At 40.8% G+C, this 15700-nt stretch overlaps 2 protein-coding genes across 9 annotated transcripts in view; one reads left to right on the forward strand and one right to left on the reverse strand.

Annotated features, from left to right (window-relative positions):
- LOC111252523 (rho guanine nucleotide exchange factor 10-like protein) overlaps positions 1-5212 on the reverse strand; it is a 41226-nt gene extending 36014 nt beyond the window's left edge. For all 5 annotated transcript variants that reach the window (XR_015329657.1, XR_015329656.1, XR_002674255.2 and 2 more), the window contains exon 1: positions 2163-5212. Coding sequence is in view for 1 of the 5 variants with exons in the window: in XM_022810599.2 (XP_022666334.1) it covers positions 2163-2349 (187 nt within the window). In the remaining 4 variants the exon portion in view is untranslated. The remainder of the gene's footprint in view (positions 1-2162) is intronic.
- Positions 5213-5630: 418 nt separating this feature from the next.
- Positions 5631-10868, forward strand: Yip1d1 (Yip1 domain-containing 1). Of its 4 annotated transcripts, none has more exons than XM_022810602.2 (5): positions 5631-5870; positions 8589-8712; positions 8888-9093; positions 9696-9868; positions 10163-10868. In XM_022810602.2, the coding sequence occupies exons 1-5, from the start codon at positions 5800-5802 to the stop codon at positions 10312-10314; spliced, it is 726 nt and encodes a 241-aa protein (XP_022666337.1). In that variant the 5' UTR covers positions 5631-5799; the 3' UTR covers positions 10315-10868. The 4 variants fall into 4 exon arrangements, with proteins under 4 accessions (XP_022666337.1, XP_022666339.1, XP_022666340.1 ...); XM_022810604.2 differs by having other exon boundaries at positions 5632-6125; XM_022810605.2 differs by lacking the exon at positions 5631-5870 and adding an exon at positions 6147-6411.
- Positions 10869-15700: the final 4832 nt, after the last annotated feature.

The raw sequence follows: 15700 nt of genomic DNA on the forward strand, positions 1-15700 counted from the left end.
TCTGCGTGCATGAAATCATCATTCTCGTAGACATTCCATAATATTCCAGCGATTTGAAATGTTGCTAGCAAGCCCCGTCGGAAACGCACTAAGTTTCCGTTAACAGGGTGAAAGGGAAAAAGCAACAACTACAACTTCCAGAACTCAGGTCGATGAGGAGTAGTCATCGCTGGCGTTATTATCCATTCACTGAAGTGCAAAGCAATAATGTTGGATGCCAAAACTGCGGTGGCTAAAAAGAGTTCAGCTGCTGCGTCTGCTGGGCTCGTATCGCACACATCATTGGCTCCAAGACCCTTACATTAGTGGTATTCTTTGTGGCATAGGGTCAATTTCAATGAAAGGTCAAGTGTTTCGTAAGATAAATTTGGACGATGATGAGAGAACGTATTGGATTTGTAGCGTGAGAAGATTACGGCTTCGTTTTAGTTATGGTGACGACATAGAAAAGAAACATGTGTGGATGTCAATAGTGTATTATACAAGCATGTCTCGAGATGTATATCGTTAGTAGTTTAGGTTTATTGGAACTGAAGAACAGAAACAACGTAAAGAAAAGTTTAAATAGCTGGCAGTGAAAATGACTAAATGAGATTTCGTCGAGGTAAATATTAGAGGTGGCTTAAATTCGAGTTTTGTTTTTGTGTTCGTCTTATCTTAAATCGAATCGATGTCTCTAAAATTTCGACTCAATATATGCAATGGCGGGATAAGTAGTTAAAAGTTCAATGAATACCTATTATGGCACCTTTGAATGATGTGGAATAGGCGTCTTCGAGAAGGAAGAACGACTAGCTCTGCTAAAGTCAGTCAAAGGCCTTAGAGCTATAGAAAAGCCATTTTGGCGACCGGAATTAGATTTTAAGGAGGTCAACTAAGAAAAACCCAGCAGTGCGTAATTTTCGAAGCTACTTCAGTTCTTTTCAGAGAGCACAGCACATGAAAAAAATACCAGCAAAAACATCTTCCCTAGCTAACAAAAAAAAGGTTGTTCTAAATAAGCAAACCCAAAACACTGAACCAAAGAAGTGATCCACCTATCGGATTGAGGTAGATCTGCTGTAGCTCCATCAAAATCTGTGACACGTATAGTAGTGATGCTCTGATTTGATCAAACCATCAAAATAGGTGTTATCACTGTACACACAACCTCTCAAATTACTCCGTCCAAAGACTTTCCTACAAGTTACTGCTAGACATAGTCGATGAAACGCGTATACACACGGCAAATGGGATGCTTGCTTTGACTTTATTCGTTTTGCATATTCAGATTTACGGGAGAGCGACTTCTCTGTAGAATACTTCAACTCTATGATTCTGCTAGATGTGTTATCGTTTGTTCTATAGTTGCGAAGTGGTCATTTCTTCGTTCATTACTTAAGAAAATCCAGTCAATGAGCGCGAATTCTTACGCCTCTGTTTACTTAGTCACACATTTTGTGTACCATATGTCGATGGCGGGAATCAATGCGAATTTTCGACGTTTACAACTTTCCGAAACAAGTACGGGCCAGGGAAGCAGTAGGACAAACGGTTCCCATCGCCAAGTATCTTTAGATTTTCAAAAACTACACAAGAAAGACAGGATTGCATGGATTCACGATTGAGTGAGTTAAGAAACAGAACAACAGCTGACAAAATATGCTATTATTCCTAACGCAATCCGTTAACTAAACCAGTGCAACCTATGTGAATGATCCATTGCATACTGGGCGCATCCAATAATGTGCAGGTACGGTCTCTTTTTCGAGAAAAGTAGTGCGGTCTGATGACACCACGCTCAGCCATGCTGTGGCTTATACACCGCAGGCGATTCAAGGAACGCTAACAACAATAACAAAAATAGCACAAAACCAGCAACGAATCAAAAATAAAAGCTATGAGCAGCGCTCAGATAGAAGTGTGGGTGTGTGTGAATCGAAATGGATTACGGGGTGAGATTTGCTGGGTTGGGTGCTAGTTGATTGCAGACAGCTGCACAGGGAAGTAATGCGGTTAATTTAGTGCATGAGAGGGCTAAAAATAAAAGGAGAACAAAGTAAGCCTGCAACGATCCTCAACAATTATGACAATCTTCTGCGACTATTGTTATCGGTATTATTATTATTATCATTATTATGACTTTTGCTAAGATTATCTGCAAAACACCATAGACGACTAACCTATGTTTAGCAGTGGATTGAAAAATCCCGTCTCCGTTCCATTGCCGCCATTCTGGTTAGCGTTTGAGTCCGCTGATTGGATATTGCTGACATCCCCGTTATGTTGTTGTTGAGCTGCTCGTTCGGCACGTTCGGCCCGCTCCTGCGGTGTCAGCTCCGAATAATAATATGGAACCTTGGAGTTCATCGCAGCTATCAATTAGACGTGGCAGCGGGACGTTCGCCCACCACCAGCGCGATTGCCGGCCTACAGTTGATGTTTGTCGCCGACGAAACGGCGACCCCTTTCGTACACCACTGCCTTCGATCGACGATAATATCAGACACAGAAACAGGCAGGAGTACCACCTGCGACCAGCACTCACAGAGGAGTCCCAGCCTTCTGGCCGCTGGCTGGCACCCCCCTGTGCAGGATCGGCGGTCTCAGGACGACGAAAACATTGAGAATGGCCGCAGCGGATCCCAGCTTTGACGAAACCGCATCACAGTCAGAGCGAAATCACAATCTAGCGAGGTGGGACCGATTCCACGAGAAAACAAAAACAATAATAAAAATAGTAATAACAATGAAACGATCGCACTACTCCTCACGGTTCACACTCTTTGATCTCTGAGCGCCACCATCACTTCACGACAAATACACAATCCGGATACGAAAACTCGTGTGTCTGCAACGTCGACACGAGTGTACAGGCCGTTTGTCGTTTTCCTTTGTTGCTAAACGACTTCGTACAATCGAAACGAATGCGTATTTTTTTTACCGTCAAAGACATATAATGTGCGCAGATCCATACACAATAATAACACCACGAGAAATCGAGAAATAATATAAAACACAGTGGCTCGTTTATACGATCTTCCAGCAGCAAATTTCTATATTTCGTTGTCTGCTGCCATACACCGTCTATCTGACAGTCTGTCGAGGACACTGCGAAGCGTACGACTATTATAGCTGATAGCCACGGATAGCAACGACTGAAGCTGATGACTACTACTTTCTTATACAGCAAAGTTCTCAATTTAAGGGCACCTCATTTAGGGGAAACCAATAAATAAAACGAAGAAGTAAATATTGCAAAAGCAGTTGCGACCACTTGCTGGTTTGCTCGACTCACGCATACATTGAAAAATGAGAGGAAAAGAGAGAGAGAGAGAGAACTGACAGCAGCTGGCTCTCGCTGTTTTTCTGCGAGCGTTATTTACTGTCAAACTCGTTATTTATTTGCTCCGAGATTCGACGGGACTCTAAAAGATTCGCCGTCCATAGGAGCAATGAAACGGATGCAGATCATAGAGTGGCGATAGCAGCCAACAGTAGCAAGTAGCTCGAACAAACTCGTCACTCAAGCTCCCTGCCAGACGCTGCTTGTTCTATTCTTCGTGGGCTGAATGGTGATGGCGGCAGTGGTGATACTCCGCCTTCCGTAGCCCGTACGCCCTGTTTCGATCTCAACACTCCGTACGGCTAATAGAGTTAGTCAGTTGACGTTGCACATCTCACAGCACGCACGAAGCAGACACGCAAAAAATATTCACTCATATAAAGCGTAAAAGAAACAACCTGTGTCCATTCGGGTGTCTGTTATCGATATACTATAGCCTTCTCCACAGATTCATCGACTTCATTTTCTGCACAAACACAGACACCCTCCACCTTTTTTTCCTACAGTCAGCAACTTAGCAAAGAGATCTACGCACAGCTAAAGCTCAACGAGACCAACAGACTTAATGGTTGCTGCTTGCTGACGGCCAGTCAAGCACAACAATCGTCGGACCAGACTATCAACTGTCTGCGGACATCAGACCGGGGCAACACTGATTGTAGGGCGATGGTGCCGCTGTTGTTCGTAGTTCGTTGTTGTTGTTATTGCTGCTGCTGCTAGCGACGACGGTACTAATGGATTTTCGTCTTCCTCTTCCTTCACAATTCCACCACTCTGTTGCCGTTCAAATGCCCTGCGTGTCGCGGGCAGTAGTACTGATCACCGTGTCCCGTAGGGACTTCTACTGCTAAAGAGGGTTTCTTTGGCAGAACTCACAGACGCAAAGAGCGACACCAGTAACAGCCAGCCCAGCACCCGATTCAACACTCTCGTAGATGCACATACACACACACGCACGTACACGCAAGACGATACAGCAAACAGAACAGAACTACTACAAAGAGAGAAACAAGTCAGCGGGCAGACAACTCAGCCTTACCACCCACCGGGTTTCACCTTCACTGTACGCGCTGCTTAGGTGAGCGACGACGGCGGCAGCAGCAGCAGCAGCAGCAGCACATCATCGCAGTCGAAGACTTGCGAGACTGATGGCTGGCTCTTTAGCCGACACGCCTGCGACGGCGGTAGCCTCTGTTATTACTACGGCTACTAGCTCTCCTGCATCCACAGCCACTTCTGTAGTATGGCTGCTGCTGGTGCCTATTGAGAGTTCACAGCAAAACTCGCAGCGGCTACGGCAGCAGCACGGTCGCCACTCCACCACTACTACTCCGGTAGAGATCAGCAGCAGCAACAACAGCAGCAGCAACAGCAGTAGCACTCACAGCTACAGCATAAACACGTCACAGCGAAACCGTCCCTATGGAACGATGCCACTGTGCGCCCAACCAGCAGCAAAGACAACAGGCAGCGGGTGACCGGCGCAAGCCACAGCAGACCGCCACACGTACGGAATCCGGCAGCGGAGAGAAGAGAAGGGGAAAGTTCAGCTCAGCCCTAAAGCTGCTGCTGCTGCTGCTGCTGCATACACAACCAGTAAATCGTTGTAAGAGTTACAAGAAGGACTGTTTGGCGGCGGTGATAATGGCTGCTGATGCTGTTGGTTCTAGAGCTGCTGCTGATGCGGCTGCTACCGCTAGCAGCACGCCACAGGAGCAGCAGACTTCATCGACTCAGTCTCACAGATGTAGGTAGGCTAAGAGATGCATGAACACATATAGACCAGAAGAGGCGTCGCTATCATCATAGCATATCTAAAGGCAGCAGGCAATAGGGAGGCAAAGCTCACTATAGGTGCGCAGAAATGTGTACGTAAGTAGCAGCAGCAGTGATAGGAAGGCGGAGTTCTCTCTCTTACTCGCCCTGTTCGCCGCCGTCCGCTAAACAGGGCGGCCCTGTTGTCATTTCATTCCCAAAAAAGTATCATCAGCGTTATAAGCACAACAGCACGCAGAAGGCAACAGCTGCACTGCCCACCCACCACTTCATCTACGCTTGCCTAACCAACAGATACTCACTCGCCAGTTCGTGTGCTACGCCTTCCGCCTCCTTTCAATGCGACACTCCATAACATGGTAGTGGGACCGATGTTTGTGTATCTGTCTGCCTGTTTGTCTGGCGGGTTGCCTGGCGTCTTGGCGGTGCCAAGTCCTTGCCACTCTCCCTTTCGCCTTTAGCTTCGGCTTCGCCGCCGTCGTCCTCCTCTTCAAACCTACTGCCATAACAGCCTTCGTGCCACACAGCAAAGCACAGCGCGCACCACGTCACGGAATGCGCCATCAGCCGGTCACCGCTGTTTCTTCGACTCTGTGCGCAGAGCTGAAGCAAGTGGCGCATAGAGAGAACATAAATGATGTGGCTCGTCAGCACGCGCTTGCTGCGTAGGCCAAAAGTGGAAGAAAAAGAGAGCGCTGATGGACGACGAAAACGATTCGCACGAACGAAGCAATGCATCCATTCAGGACCGGGCGAAGGACGCAGAACGGTAAGCCTCATGTAAAGCTTCCTGGTAAAAAGAGCGACACGAAGAGTTCCGTCGCCGCTACCGACTCAAAAAGAGGTCGGCCGCCAGACTCTCGGTGCTAATGAGGACGCTGCTATTGAACTGTGGGCCTAAAACGTGACCAGTCAAAGGCGCACACTGGAGAAATATAGGACAGATAATACCCAAACAATTGTTTCCAGAAGAATAAAAAATAAAAACCCTATTCGCTGAAGATGCATTTAGCGAAGCAATAAAGTGCGTATGACTTGTTTTAAAACTCGAGAATATCAGTTAACTTATTTTATGAGAAATCTGTCTGGAAAAAGATTAGCAAAGCCGACAGTGGCAATTTTTTGCTAATAAAACATTCAAATAGTGTTGTAAACTGTGAAATCGATTATCGTGACGTGCGCTGCACCTAACTAATTGATCTAACATCTAAACGTTGAGAGGCTACTGTTCCACAACTTATAGATGAACCGACATACAATAAAATGTAGAAAACTATTTGGATGCATAACTCTTGAAGCACTTGGCAAGGGTAAGGTTTTGGTACTTTTGGAATTTAATAGTATCAGGTTTATTTTTTTTTAGCTTTCTGTAGTATCTTATTTGATATGATCAGTGTTAGCGATTCACTTAATCTTGTCCTTCGCTTGATTAGTGAACGATGATAGTCCAAGTTAGTGCGTAGCCATGTTCAAACAGGGCTTGATCTTAAATTGATAGATTTGAATATTGCCTGCTAGATGCGAACATGCCTCTCCCAAGATCCTAGTCAACTCCGAATATGTTAAAAAATATTTGCTCTCTTTTATTAAACCTCTTTTCTCAGAACCTCAAGGTATTCATCTGTCATATCTAGTTTCGAAATACCGCCACCTTCAAACTTCTCAGGACAGTAAACTTTACTTTTCAAAACTGGATACGACTGTAATAAACCCTTTAATAATTTTAATAAACATTAGCCTAACAACAACCTAAGTAGACCAAAACAGGTTTTTCCGAAGAGTTCTTGGAAGTTCAATAGATAACTTTTGCTCTTGGTCTACGAGTTAAACATATGGTATTGCAAAGACGCGCAAATATTATTTGAGAAACATCATAACCGAGAAGTTTAACTCGCAATCCTTGCTAGATTCCCTAAAATTTCTGGAACAAGTATTATAAATTCACAGACAGCTTACAAGAAAACAATGTGTTGGATGACTTTTCGCGCCAAATATTCAAACATTCACTCTGCTCACAAGTACAGCGTCTGCTGGCCTCGTGTACACAAGTACACGGACCCATCTGTTGCCCGTTGCACGTCAAACGAGCAATATATGGGTGGCAGTCAGTGAGACAGATAGGTAAATAGAAGCTTGCAGTTAATGTTATCGCTTCTGGCAGTTTGTAAATGCGGGTAAATTTGTCCATGGTTTTTAATGTCGTGCACCTAACAGCGAACAAAAACGTTTTCTCTCGGAACTTTGTCTGGCATCCATGTAAGTGCACGAAAAAGGATTAAAAATTTTCAAGAAGAAGAGGGCTAAGCAACTCGAAATTAGTCATTTTCCGGTTTCTATGTGTTTAGGCAGAAAACGTTCGATTGATCTGTTTAGTTTTTCTAAGCCAGTCAATTGTCAATCGACTGCCAACACTTCGTGGGAAACAGATGCGAGCCGATATTTTTCCTTTAGTTCACTTAAATCTCAAGTAAATAAATATAAAAAAAAGTTAATTCCTAATTCAGCAGATCTTTGCCGGAGATGTAATAGACATGTTCTTATTAATAATGTAAGAAGAATTACTAAGCACTGTACTTATTAAATGTAAAAAAAGTACGACTGAGTGGTACAGGCTATTCGTTGTGAACGCATAAACATTCGTATGATATCAATATTCCATAATTATTAAGATATATTCTAACGTTTTGCCAAACAGTATAACAGCCAACTAAGGAAAGGAAGCGTGTTAAAACGAGTCGCTGTGAGAGTGATGTATAGCAGAAGCGATTGGGGACATAAATGAAGCGTGTTATTAATAACTTGATTTGTTTTGAAGGCTTCCGCCCTTAATTGATTAGACTAATAAATTTAGTTTGTCTTAACATTTTCCGCCTTCTCAGATTGCTTGTAGTATAAGCTCACTGAGCTTTCAGTAAGACACACTTGTCCCTCTCAAACTTATTATAGTCTGTATATTTGCTAACACGACTACAAAAATACGATCCTATTTTATCTTATTTCAAATGATTATTTCGAAAATGTATATAGCTAAGATACCACTCATAATCAAGGTTTACGAAAATGAATTTTTTGTAGAAAGTGATAGGTTAAGCTTCGATGATTTTGGAAAATTAAAGAATCTATTTTTAGTCGACATTTTAGTAATATTATTTGCTGTTAGTTCGGCATGATACCATGCAAGTGAAACAAGCAGAAGTTTTTTTAGTGAGCTTATATGCGATACCTTTGTTTTTTTCCTTTAGTCTGTGAAAAAGCAATAGATCGGGCATTTATCATGGAATATGATCCCAGTTGTGTAGCGAAAACAGCGATGCCCCTGGCTACAATTTCAGTGACCTCTGCTATAAGCATTATTTTTGTGCAATTATAGTTTCGCATATTGAACCGAACGGTTAAATCTACGCGAAGTTCCTATGCTATTACTAGTCGGCTCAGATAATGCCTATCACATTTACTTATTTGCGTTGATATTTTTAAAAAATTCCAGTGAACACAAATTTATCCTCAAAATGGAAAGCGGCAATCAGCAATCGCTCTACTACGATCCGTGGTCACAACAGCAACAGCAACCTTTCATGAATATGCCTATGAACAATCTAACCACGGATAGTGTAAGCTAAGCCACTCATGGACTTTGGAATTTTCAACACTTTCTAAAATATTTGTCAATAATAATCAAAAATACTAATTATTATTTTTATTATTCAAAATCTGGAAGTATGGGTATCTATTGTGTATTTACACCATTGTCATGCTGCCATTATTTTTCATTATTTTCCCTTGCAGAAACAAGGTGAATTTGATAACGAACCGCCTCTCTTGGAAGAACTTGGTATAAATGTTAATCATATTTGGGATAAGACTCTGGCGGTGCTTAATCCTTTGCGGAAGAGTGAAGCTACTATTCTTAATGAATGTGACCTTGCCGGACCGCTCGTTTTTTGTCTCGCCTTCGGCTGTTTCCTCATGCTTGCAGGAAAAATTCATTTTGGGTAAGCAATCTTCAAGCGTCGGTTACTTAATTTAGCATATAGTTTATATGGCAAAATTACGATGACAATTTTTTTTCGTTTCTTTTCTCTTTTTTGATATAAATAGCTTATCAAATTTTCTAAATGTTTGCCCTTAACTGTGAGTTCTTAACTAAGTATTCTAAATTGATCAAACGATGAATCTTTTCAGTACATGCAATTGTCAAACGCACGCAGTATGTATCGTGTGAGCCGGTAGAAAGTCGTTCATAATGTGCTTACACCGTGATTGATATACTGAGGATGTATTTGGCTATTGTAACGCTCTAAGATCTTTCGTCAATGCAAACTATTTGTCGATTATTCCATCGAGTTCACCCAAATAAATCAGACCTGTTAAATATTATTTTTTCAGACTGATACAATCGTTTTTTGTTAGAAGGTGGCTAATATGATAGAAATGGGGTGGCTCCATTTGTGAACACGGCTACTGGTGCAACGAATGAAACAGTGATTTACAGTATTGCTGATTGCCATCATGGATGTGTAAATTAATAAGACACTTCTTAGATTATGTTGTCATTTCTTTGATCGTTGTGTGTCATTAAACAATAAAAAAACAGGTACATCTATGGCCTGGGCCTTGTCGGGACACTATCACTATACGCCCTACTTAACCTGATGTCGCATGAGGGCATCTCAATCGGTACGACTGTCTCAGTGCTTGGTTACTGTCTTTTACCCATTGTGCTGCTCTCAGGATTCTCAATTGTCATTTCACTCAAGGGAGCTGCAGGTTAGTTGGTACTTCTATTAGTGTATCTATATAAATATCAGCTTAGGTTATCTGTAGCCGGTTCTAGACAGTATCACCCGCCAGCAATTACAGTCATTTAGCATATGGCCAGATGATAAGGTAATACAAGCCTACAGTACGTGCGAATAAGAGTTCTTCAAGTATTTCAATCGAGAACTGTGTTAAGTATAATCTACTATCTGCAGCAGAATTTAAATTAAGTCCTAGTTGTGTAACGCTCAGTTGTATCCTGTGTATATGTGAAATATTTTTGCTTTCCATACTTTCTTGCAGGCACTTTTTCAGCACTTCTATCTATATCGTGGTGTGCTTATTCGGCTTCCAAGCTTTTCGTCACAGCTCTTAGCATGGACCATCAGCAAATGTTAGTTCTATATCCTTGTGCTCTTGTCTACGGCGTTTTTGCCCTACTAACGATCTTCTAGGCTTTGTTAAAATGCATCACCGCCCTCTGACAGAATAAGAGGCGTAACAGCATTTTAAATGCTGTCGAGGCAATACAGAGATCAATCGATTCTGACAGTGTTGGGTACAAGAGCCGGTTTTTGATTCTGCGGTATTAAATGGCCTACAATGTGTTAAGTATTATGTTGGACACTATACCGTGCTAATTACGGTAGGTCTGCGTTTGAAATACATTTCGAAGGTACAAGCTCTCACGAGCCATTATAAAGGTGCTGGCGAACTCTAATCTAAAACTCAATGTTGCGGTTATGCGTGACTTGTAAATATATGATTAATTGATTACTGCTTTTGATGTTAGTGAAAATGTGACCTAAGTATATGTTTAGGCTTAAAAATTTTACGTAATGGAGTGACCTAGTGGAGAGTGTGTAAATGATGGACAGGTCTAATCAGTTATATAAGTTAGAATATATAGTGTAGGAGGGATATAATAGTTAAAGAGTGACTACTAAATGGCTGAATATTTTCATATACAAAATAAAGTCTTGTAAAAGTAATAAAAAATGCAAATTAACGCATGCAGTTTTCATTTGTATAACAGCCGACATCAGTAGTTATAGCGGGTGGAGTCCTGTTTGTTGTTCGATATATCTAGATCACTTCTGTACCACTGAAAAATTGTTGTTCATTAAAATGGCATAGTTAACTTTGGACAACGACTCGTACTATATGCCGATTGAACCTTCTGAAGGTAGACGATGAAAACTAATTTCTTTGAACCTACTAATACATACGCAAAGTTTTACGTTTAGTCTGCTGTGTCGCCTTTGTGGAATCGCTGTGATCCTAACCGAAACGTAGCCTGTTTTTGATTAAGTTTCGTGGATAGCCTTAAGGGTTGACACGCCGCATCTCTGAATTGTGTTTGTATATGGCCAATTAAACTGCGGCAGTAAGTAGTGTGTCACCGTAATAAATTCATTTTCTATACGGGCTTACCAACGTTATGAAACCGACGAAATCTAACCTGGTTGGCTTGCTTTGCAATCAATTTAGATAAATTTAGAGTTATTAAAATGAGTATTTCTAAAAGGAAAAGTGAAAAATTCCACGTACGAAATTTCAGCAGCAGGACAACTATCCAAAGTATGAATTAAAACTGTTAACTCCGAAACTCAAACTCCAGACATGTGGCCATTGACGTGTGGTGTTTGTTAAATGTTGAGAGTAAGCCATTTAAAGAAATGCTAAGGCCCCATCGTACATGAACCACAAGTTATGTCCAATAATTTTTAAAGTATATGTCTATTTAGTCTCAAGTAATTTTAGTTAGTATTAGTTAGCAGAATGGAGGTTACCTACAATACTTTTGTTCAGCGTGCCATGCTGTGCACGTGCAGATAATCGAATATTAATTTAAGCAAGCTAACAGCGGCAAAAAAGCTGTGACACCTAACATGGCAAGCCTAGTGCTCTTCTCGTTCCCTACAATCATTCCGTCACTAGTACCTTTTAAGGCTAGCTATAACTTGTTATTCTAGGTCCGTGTAAAGTGAAAATACGCGTTGCTAATATGACGCAGTTTATTTTTTCTCAACGAAGACATACACATGAGCCGAAGATTCTATCATTTATTTATTTTTATTTCTGCTTTAGCTTAATATTTCTTCACAATGAGCTATTGTTGCTATCTTCAATGGTATAATTATTGTCGTCATTACATCATCCCTTATAAAAGCGTAAATGGCTGTTCAGCCATTTCTTAGTGCTGCTTTCTCCATCTCTATGTGTACACGTTGGGCTTATGGGCCTTGCTCGAGCTAATAAAACAGCTGTGCCCGTCACTCTGTGCAAGCAGTTTCGCTATTGCTTTTGCAGGCACGTCAGCACAATGTCACACAAATCAGTCTCACAAGTTGGCTGTACATTCTTCAACCCACCTAGAAATAATGAAAGATTAGATAGCGCGCAAAATGGTGGGTGCTCTACTAATAACGATTCGTCATACTCTGTGTTGGTTTGGACTAGCCGTTCTCGGTGGCTTGAGTTTGGCCTTAGAAGACGATTTGGTCTCAGAACGGGTTACTCGTTAAGTCAAAACTCGTTGAAGAGATTCATCACAGTTAAAACAATGTGTTCATGTGAAGTAAGGCCGACTAGAATAGGACTGGCCGGGCTACTCACTATTGAACTAGAAAAATTGCTCTTTGGCTCCAAGCAATTAATGAAGTAAATGCTCAGTGAATGCGTTAGAATATCAAGATTCAGAACTTATTCGATTATTCTTATTAGCGTAAGTTGCCATCTCTGATTCATTACGCTCTTCATAATGGCTTTCTTTTTTGGTGTTTCTTACTCGGGATTAGATGTAAGAGCAAGGACGAGCTTCGCCTAAAAACTGTTTAGCCAACGAAGTTGGCTAGTTTAGTGGTCGTTCAAATGGAAACTCACGGCTGATACGCCTATTCAACAGCTTGATGGAAGGTCACTGTGCCATAAACATGGCAAGCATTATAGTTGAAACGGCGAACATAGATACGAAAAATACAACCTATGTGCACATAGAAAAGAAATACCCATGCAAATTTTTTTGAGGTCTGGTAGATATTTTCTGGGTTTGCATTGATTATGACGGGCAAGCTCAACTATCACAGCACTGAGGAAATGGATTGATATTTAGATTCATAGATCATAGTTTCTATATGTTTCTCCGCATAATTATTGTAAATATACAGCTATGTTGATCAATGATAGTGGAAACAGACACTATTTGAGACCAATACTTTGATCCAAGTACAGTGACTTGAGATGCCGTACAAAAACTAAAAGAGCGTAAAAAATTACTGGATCGGGTCTCGGCTAAAACTTGAGGGTTGTGCTAGAAGTAAAAATCCATTCGTCTAGACCTTTGCAACAAACTTCCTTGTGTGATATAGATGGTGCAACTTAAACATTGCCATTAAAACAATTCATTCTCTAATCCCTCTTTAAAAACTACCATTTTTAGGGAAAAATATTTTTGTACTACGTTTGTTCAAACAGCAGTCGAGTAGTGAGGCATAAAAAGTGTGCATCAGCTATGTCTGAGGGCGCAGTACATTTTTAGAAAATAAATTGGACATGAAGAGAAAACAAACGTCGTTCGAAACCCAGGATGAGGTGATAGATAACCTAGGGACACGTTTAAACGGCATGTTTTTTTCATTGGGTAAATTCATCTGTTACGAGGAGGCGACTAAGAATTCAACAAGATAGAAGAGGGCGCTGTTCATCCAGACCTTGTTACCTTCGCTCCTGTAGCAGCAACATGGCCTCCGTGTTCTGTTTGTCTATGTGGTTTTTTTTTGTCTGTGATAGACATGTATTCGACGTCCCATTGACGTACTAATATCGCCCGTACAGTCCTGGTATGCATAACTACTATTCGTAAGCATTACATAATTTGTCTTCGTTTACTGTTTATCGCGGAACAGTCTTTACATTATGTAATATCAATTATGTGTTACTCGCATGTGTTTTTTTGCAAATATTTCACTGCATTCATTTCCTGCCTAGGCTTCCCTTCACCCGTTCTTTGTCGGTATTTTAGCTGTTTCATAACCGTTTGCAAGCAGATAATTACGTATGATTGGTAAGTTCACAGCAATTTTCCACGCAGACGTTTCAAACAGCTGAATTTCTCCTCAGTAACACTAGTCTTCCGCTGACAATATTTCCTTCAGCAGCTTTCTCTCGATCTATCAGCTAGAGATCACTTTTACCGTTTGAGGTTCTAACGTAATGGATTTCAATGATGTCTGTTGTTTTTGCGTATAATTGTTAGTGGCTACGATTAGTCTAGAGCTTTAGGGGATAGTACACGAGGACAGAAGTACAATGTGACTAATATCTATAATTGTAATTCACATGCAAGCAATCCTCCGCGTTTTTGTTTTGAAGACCTAATAGTTTACCGTTATTCTCTTCACTATTGCTGTAGGCTGATATCGATATCATTAGATCGTGAGTGGATTGAGCGAATTTGCTCAAAAGGAACTAAAAGGAAACAAACGCTTGCCTGTCCAACGATTATTTTATACTGAGCAGTGTTTATCAAATGAAATATATGTGTCTCAAGGCATACACGAGCTGTAGTAACAGGTGTGCATACAACTCGGGTATTCGGCAAAATGAAACACGATAGTGTTCAGTTTAAATATCCATTATCACCAATTTAGTAAACCCACAAACAAAATGTACCTGTATCATTTATTGAATTTCTAATTGCGTGTAGAAGATCAGCTATCAACAATATAGCGATAGTTAGATAAGAGACTATTGCAGAAAGTCGATATTAAAAGCATGTAGAATCGTTTGCAATGTTAACGGTTTGTCTGTAGCTTTATATTATGATAATAAGGGCTCTAATAGAAATTAAGGATTAACTAAAATCACTGTGATCAGTATAATTATAAATGTCTGGAAAAGTGGTTGTAGGGAATCGGGTAGAAAATGCTACAAAGTCAACCAGAAATTGTGTTCTTTACTAAGCAGGTGATTAAGTGTTGATGATTGAGTGTTCCAACAGTTGGTGATTAAACAACGGACTTATAACAATCGTAAATAATAATAATAGTAACGTTTATTTATAAGTAAAAAATGTATCGACAAAGCCTCGAAGTTTTAAACTCGTCTGCTTGCATGTCCATTGTATAATAAGGACATACGTAGACGATTAAGGACAATTATTGTATTGGACGTATATAGATGCATAATCTTATCGCTGAAGCAGAGAAGGTGCTAGTTAGCACTACGCATAACTACGTACGGATACATCCCAAGTGAACTTGAAGTAGCAGCAATTTCTGACAGTGTACGACACCAATCAGTTGTCTACCAAGATATGTAAAAAGGCAAGCCCGATTTCTATCTGTTGTTAAAAAACATTTCGGTAATTCGTTTTTTAAAAAAAAAAAAACGAATTACGGAAATGCCAAGTAGGAATAGAAAAAATGGAAGTCGAGAACAAGCATGTTTTATTTGTAGCAACTATGTCCATAGAGTTACAACCATGTGTCTGCGTATATGTGTATTTGTATGAGTGATTGTTTATCCTTAAACTAACCGCTAGATCCACCATTGTCCCAAGAGACGTTTTAACTAAGTATGTGTAACGTTGTTTAAATCCTTGGCAATACTTAAAGTACCTCTGTCTAGTGTTATTGTGCTTGCTGACAGTGGCGATTTTCATCCAGACGGCATGCTTGTATTTGTGTGTGTAACAATTTTCTGTATGTGCATGCATCTGTATCATCACGATGTGACATGTTGTCGACAATCTGCTGATGAATGAATATATCATAGTTCTTACCTTCTCGTACTTTCGTTCCTTTCAGTCAGTTAATTAACTTTGCCCATGCTCCCGAA

This window comes from Varroa destructor, unplaced genomic scaffold, assembly GCF_002443255.2.
Source record: "Varroa destructor unplaced genomic scaffold, Vdes_3.0 BEIS01000006.1, whole genome shotgun sequence".
NCBI classification, from domain to species: domain Eukaryota; kingdom Metazoa; phylum Arthropoda; class Arachnida; order Mesostigmata; family Varroidae; genus Varroa; species Varroa destructor.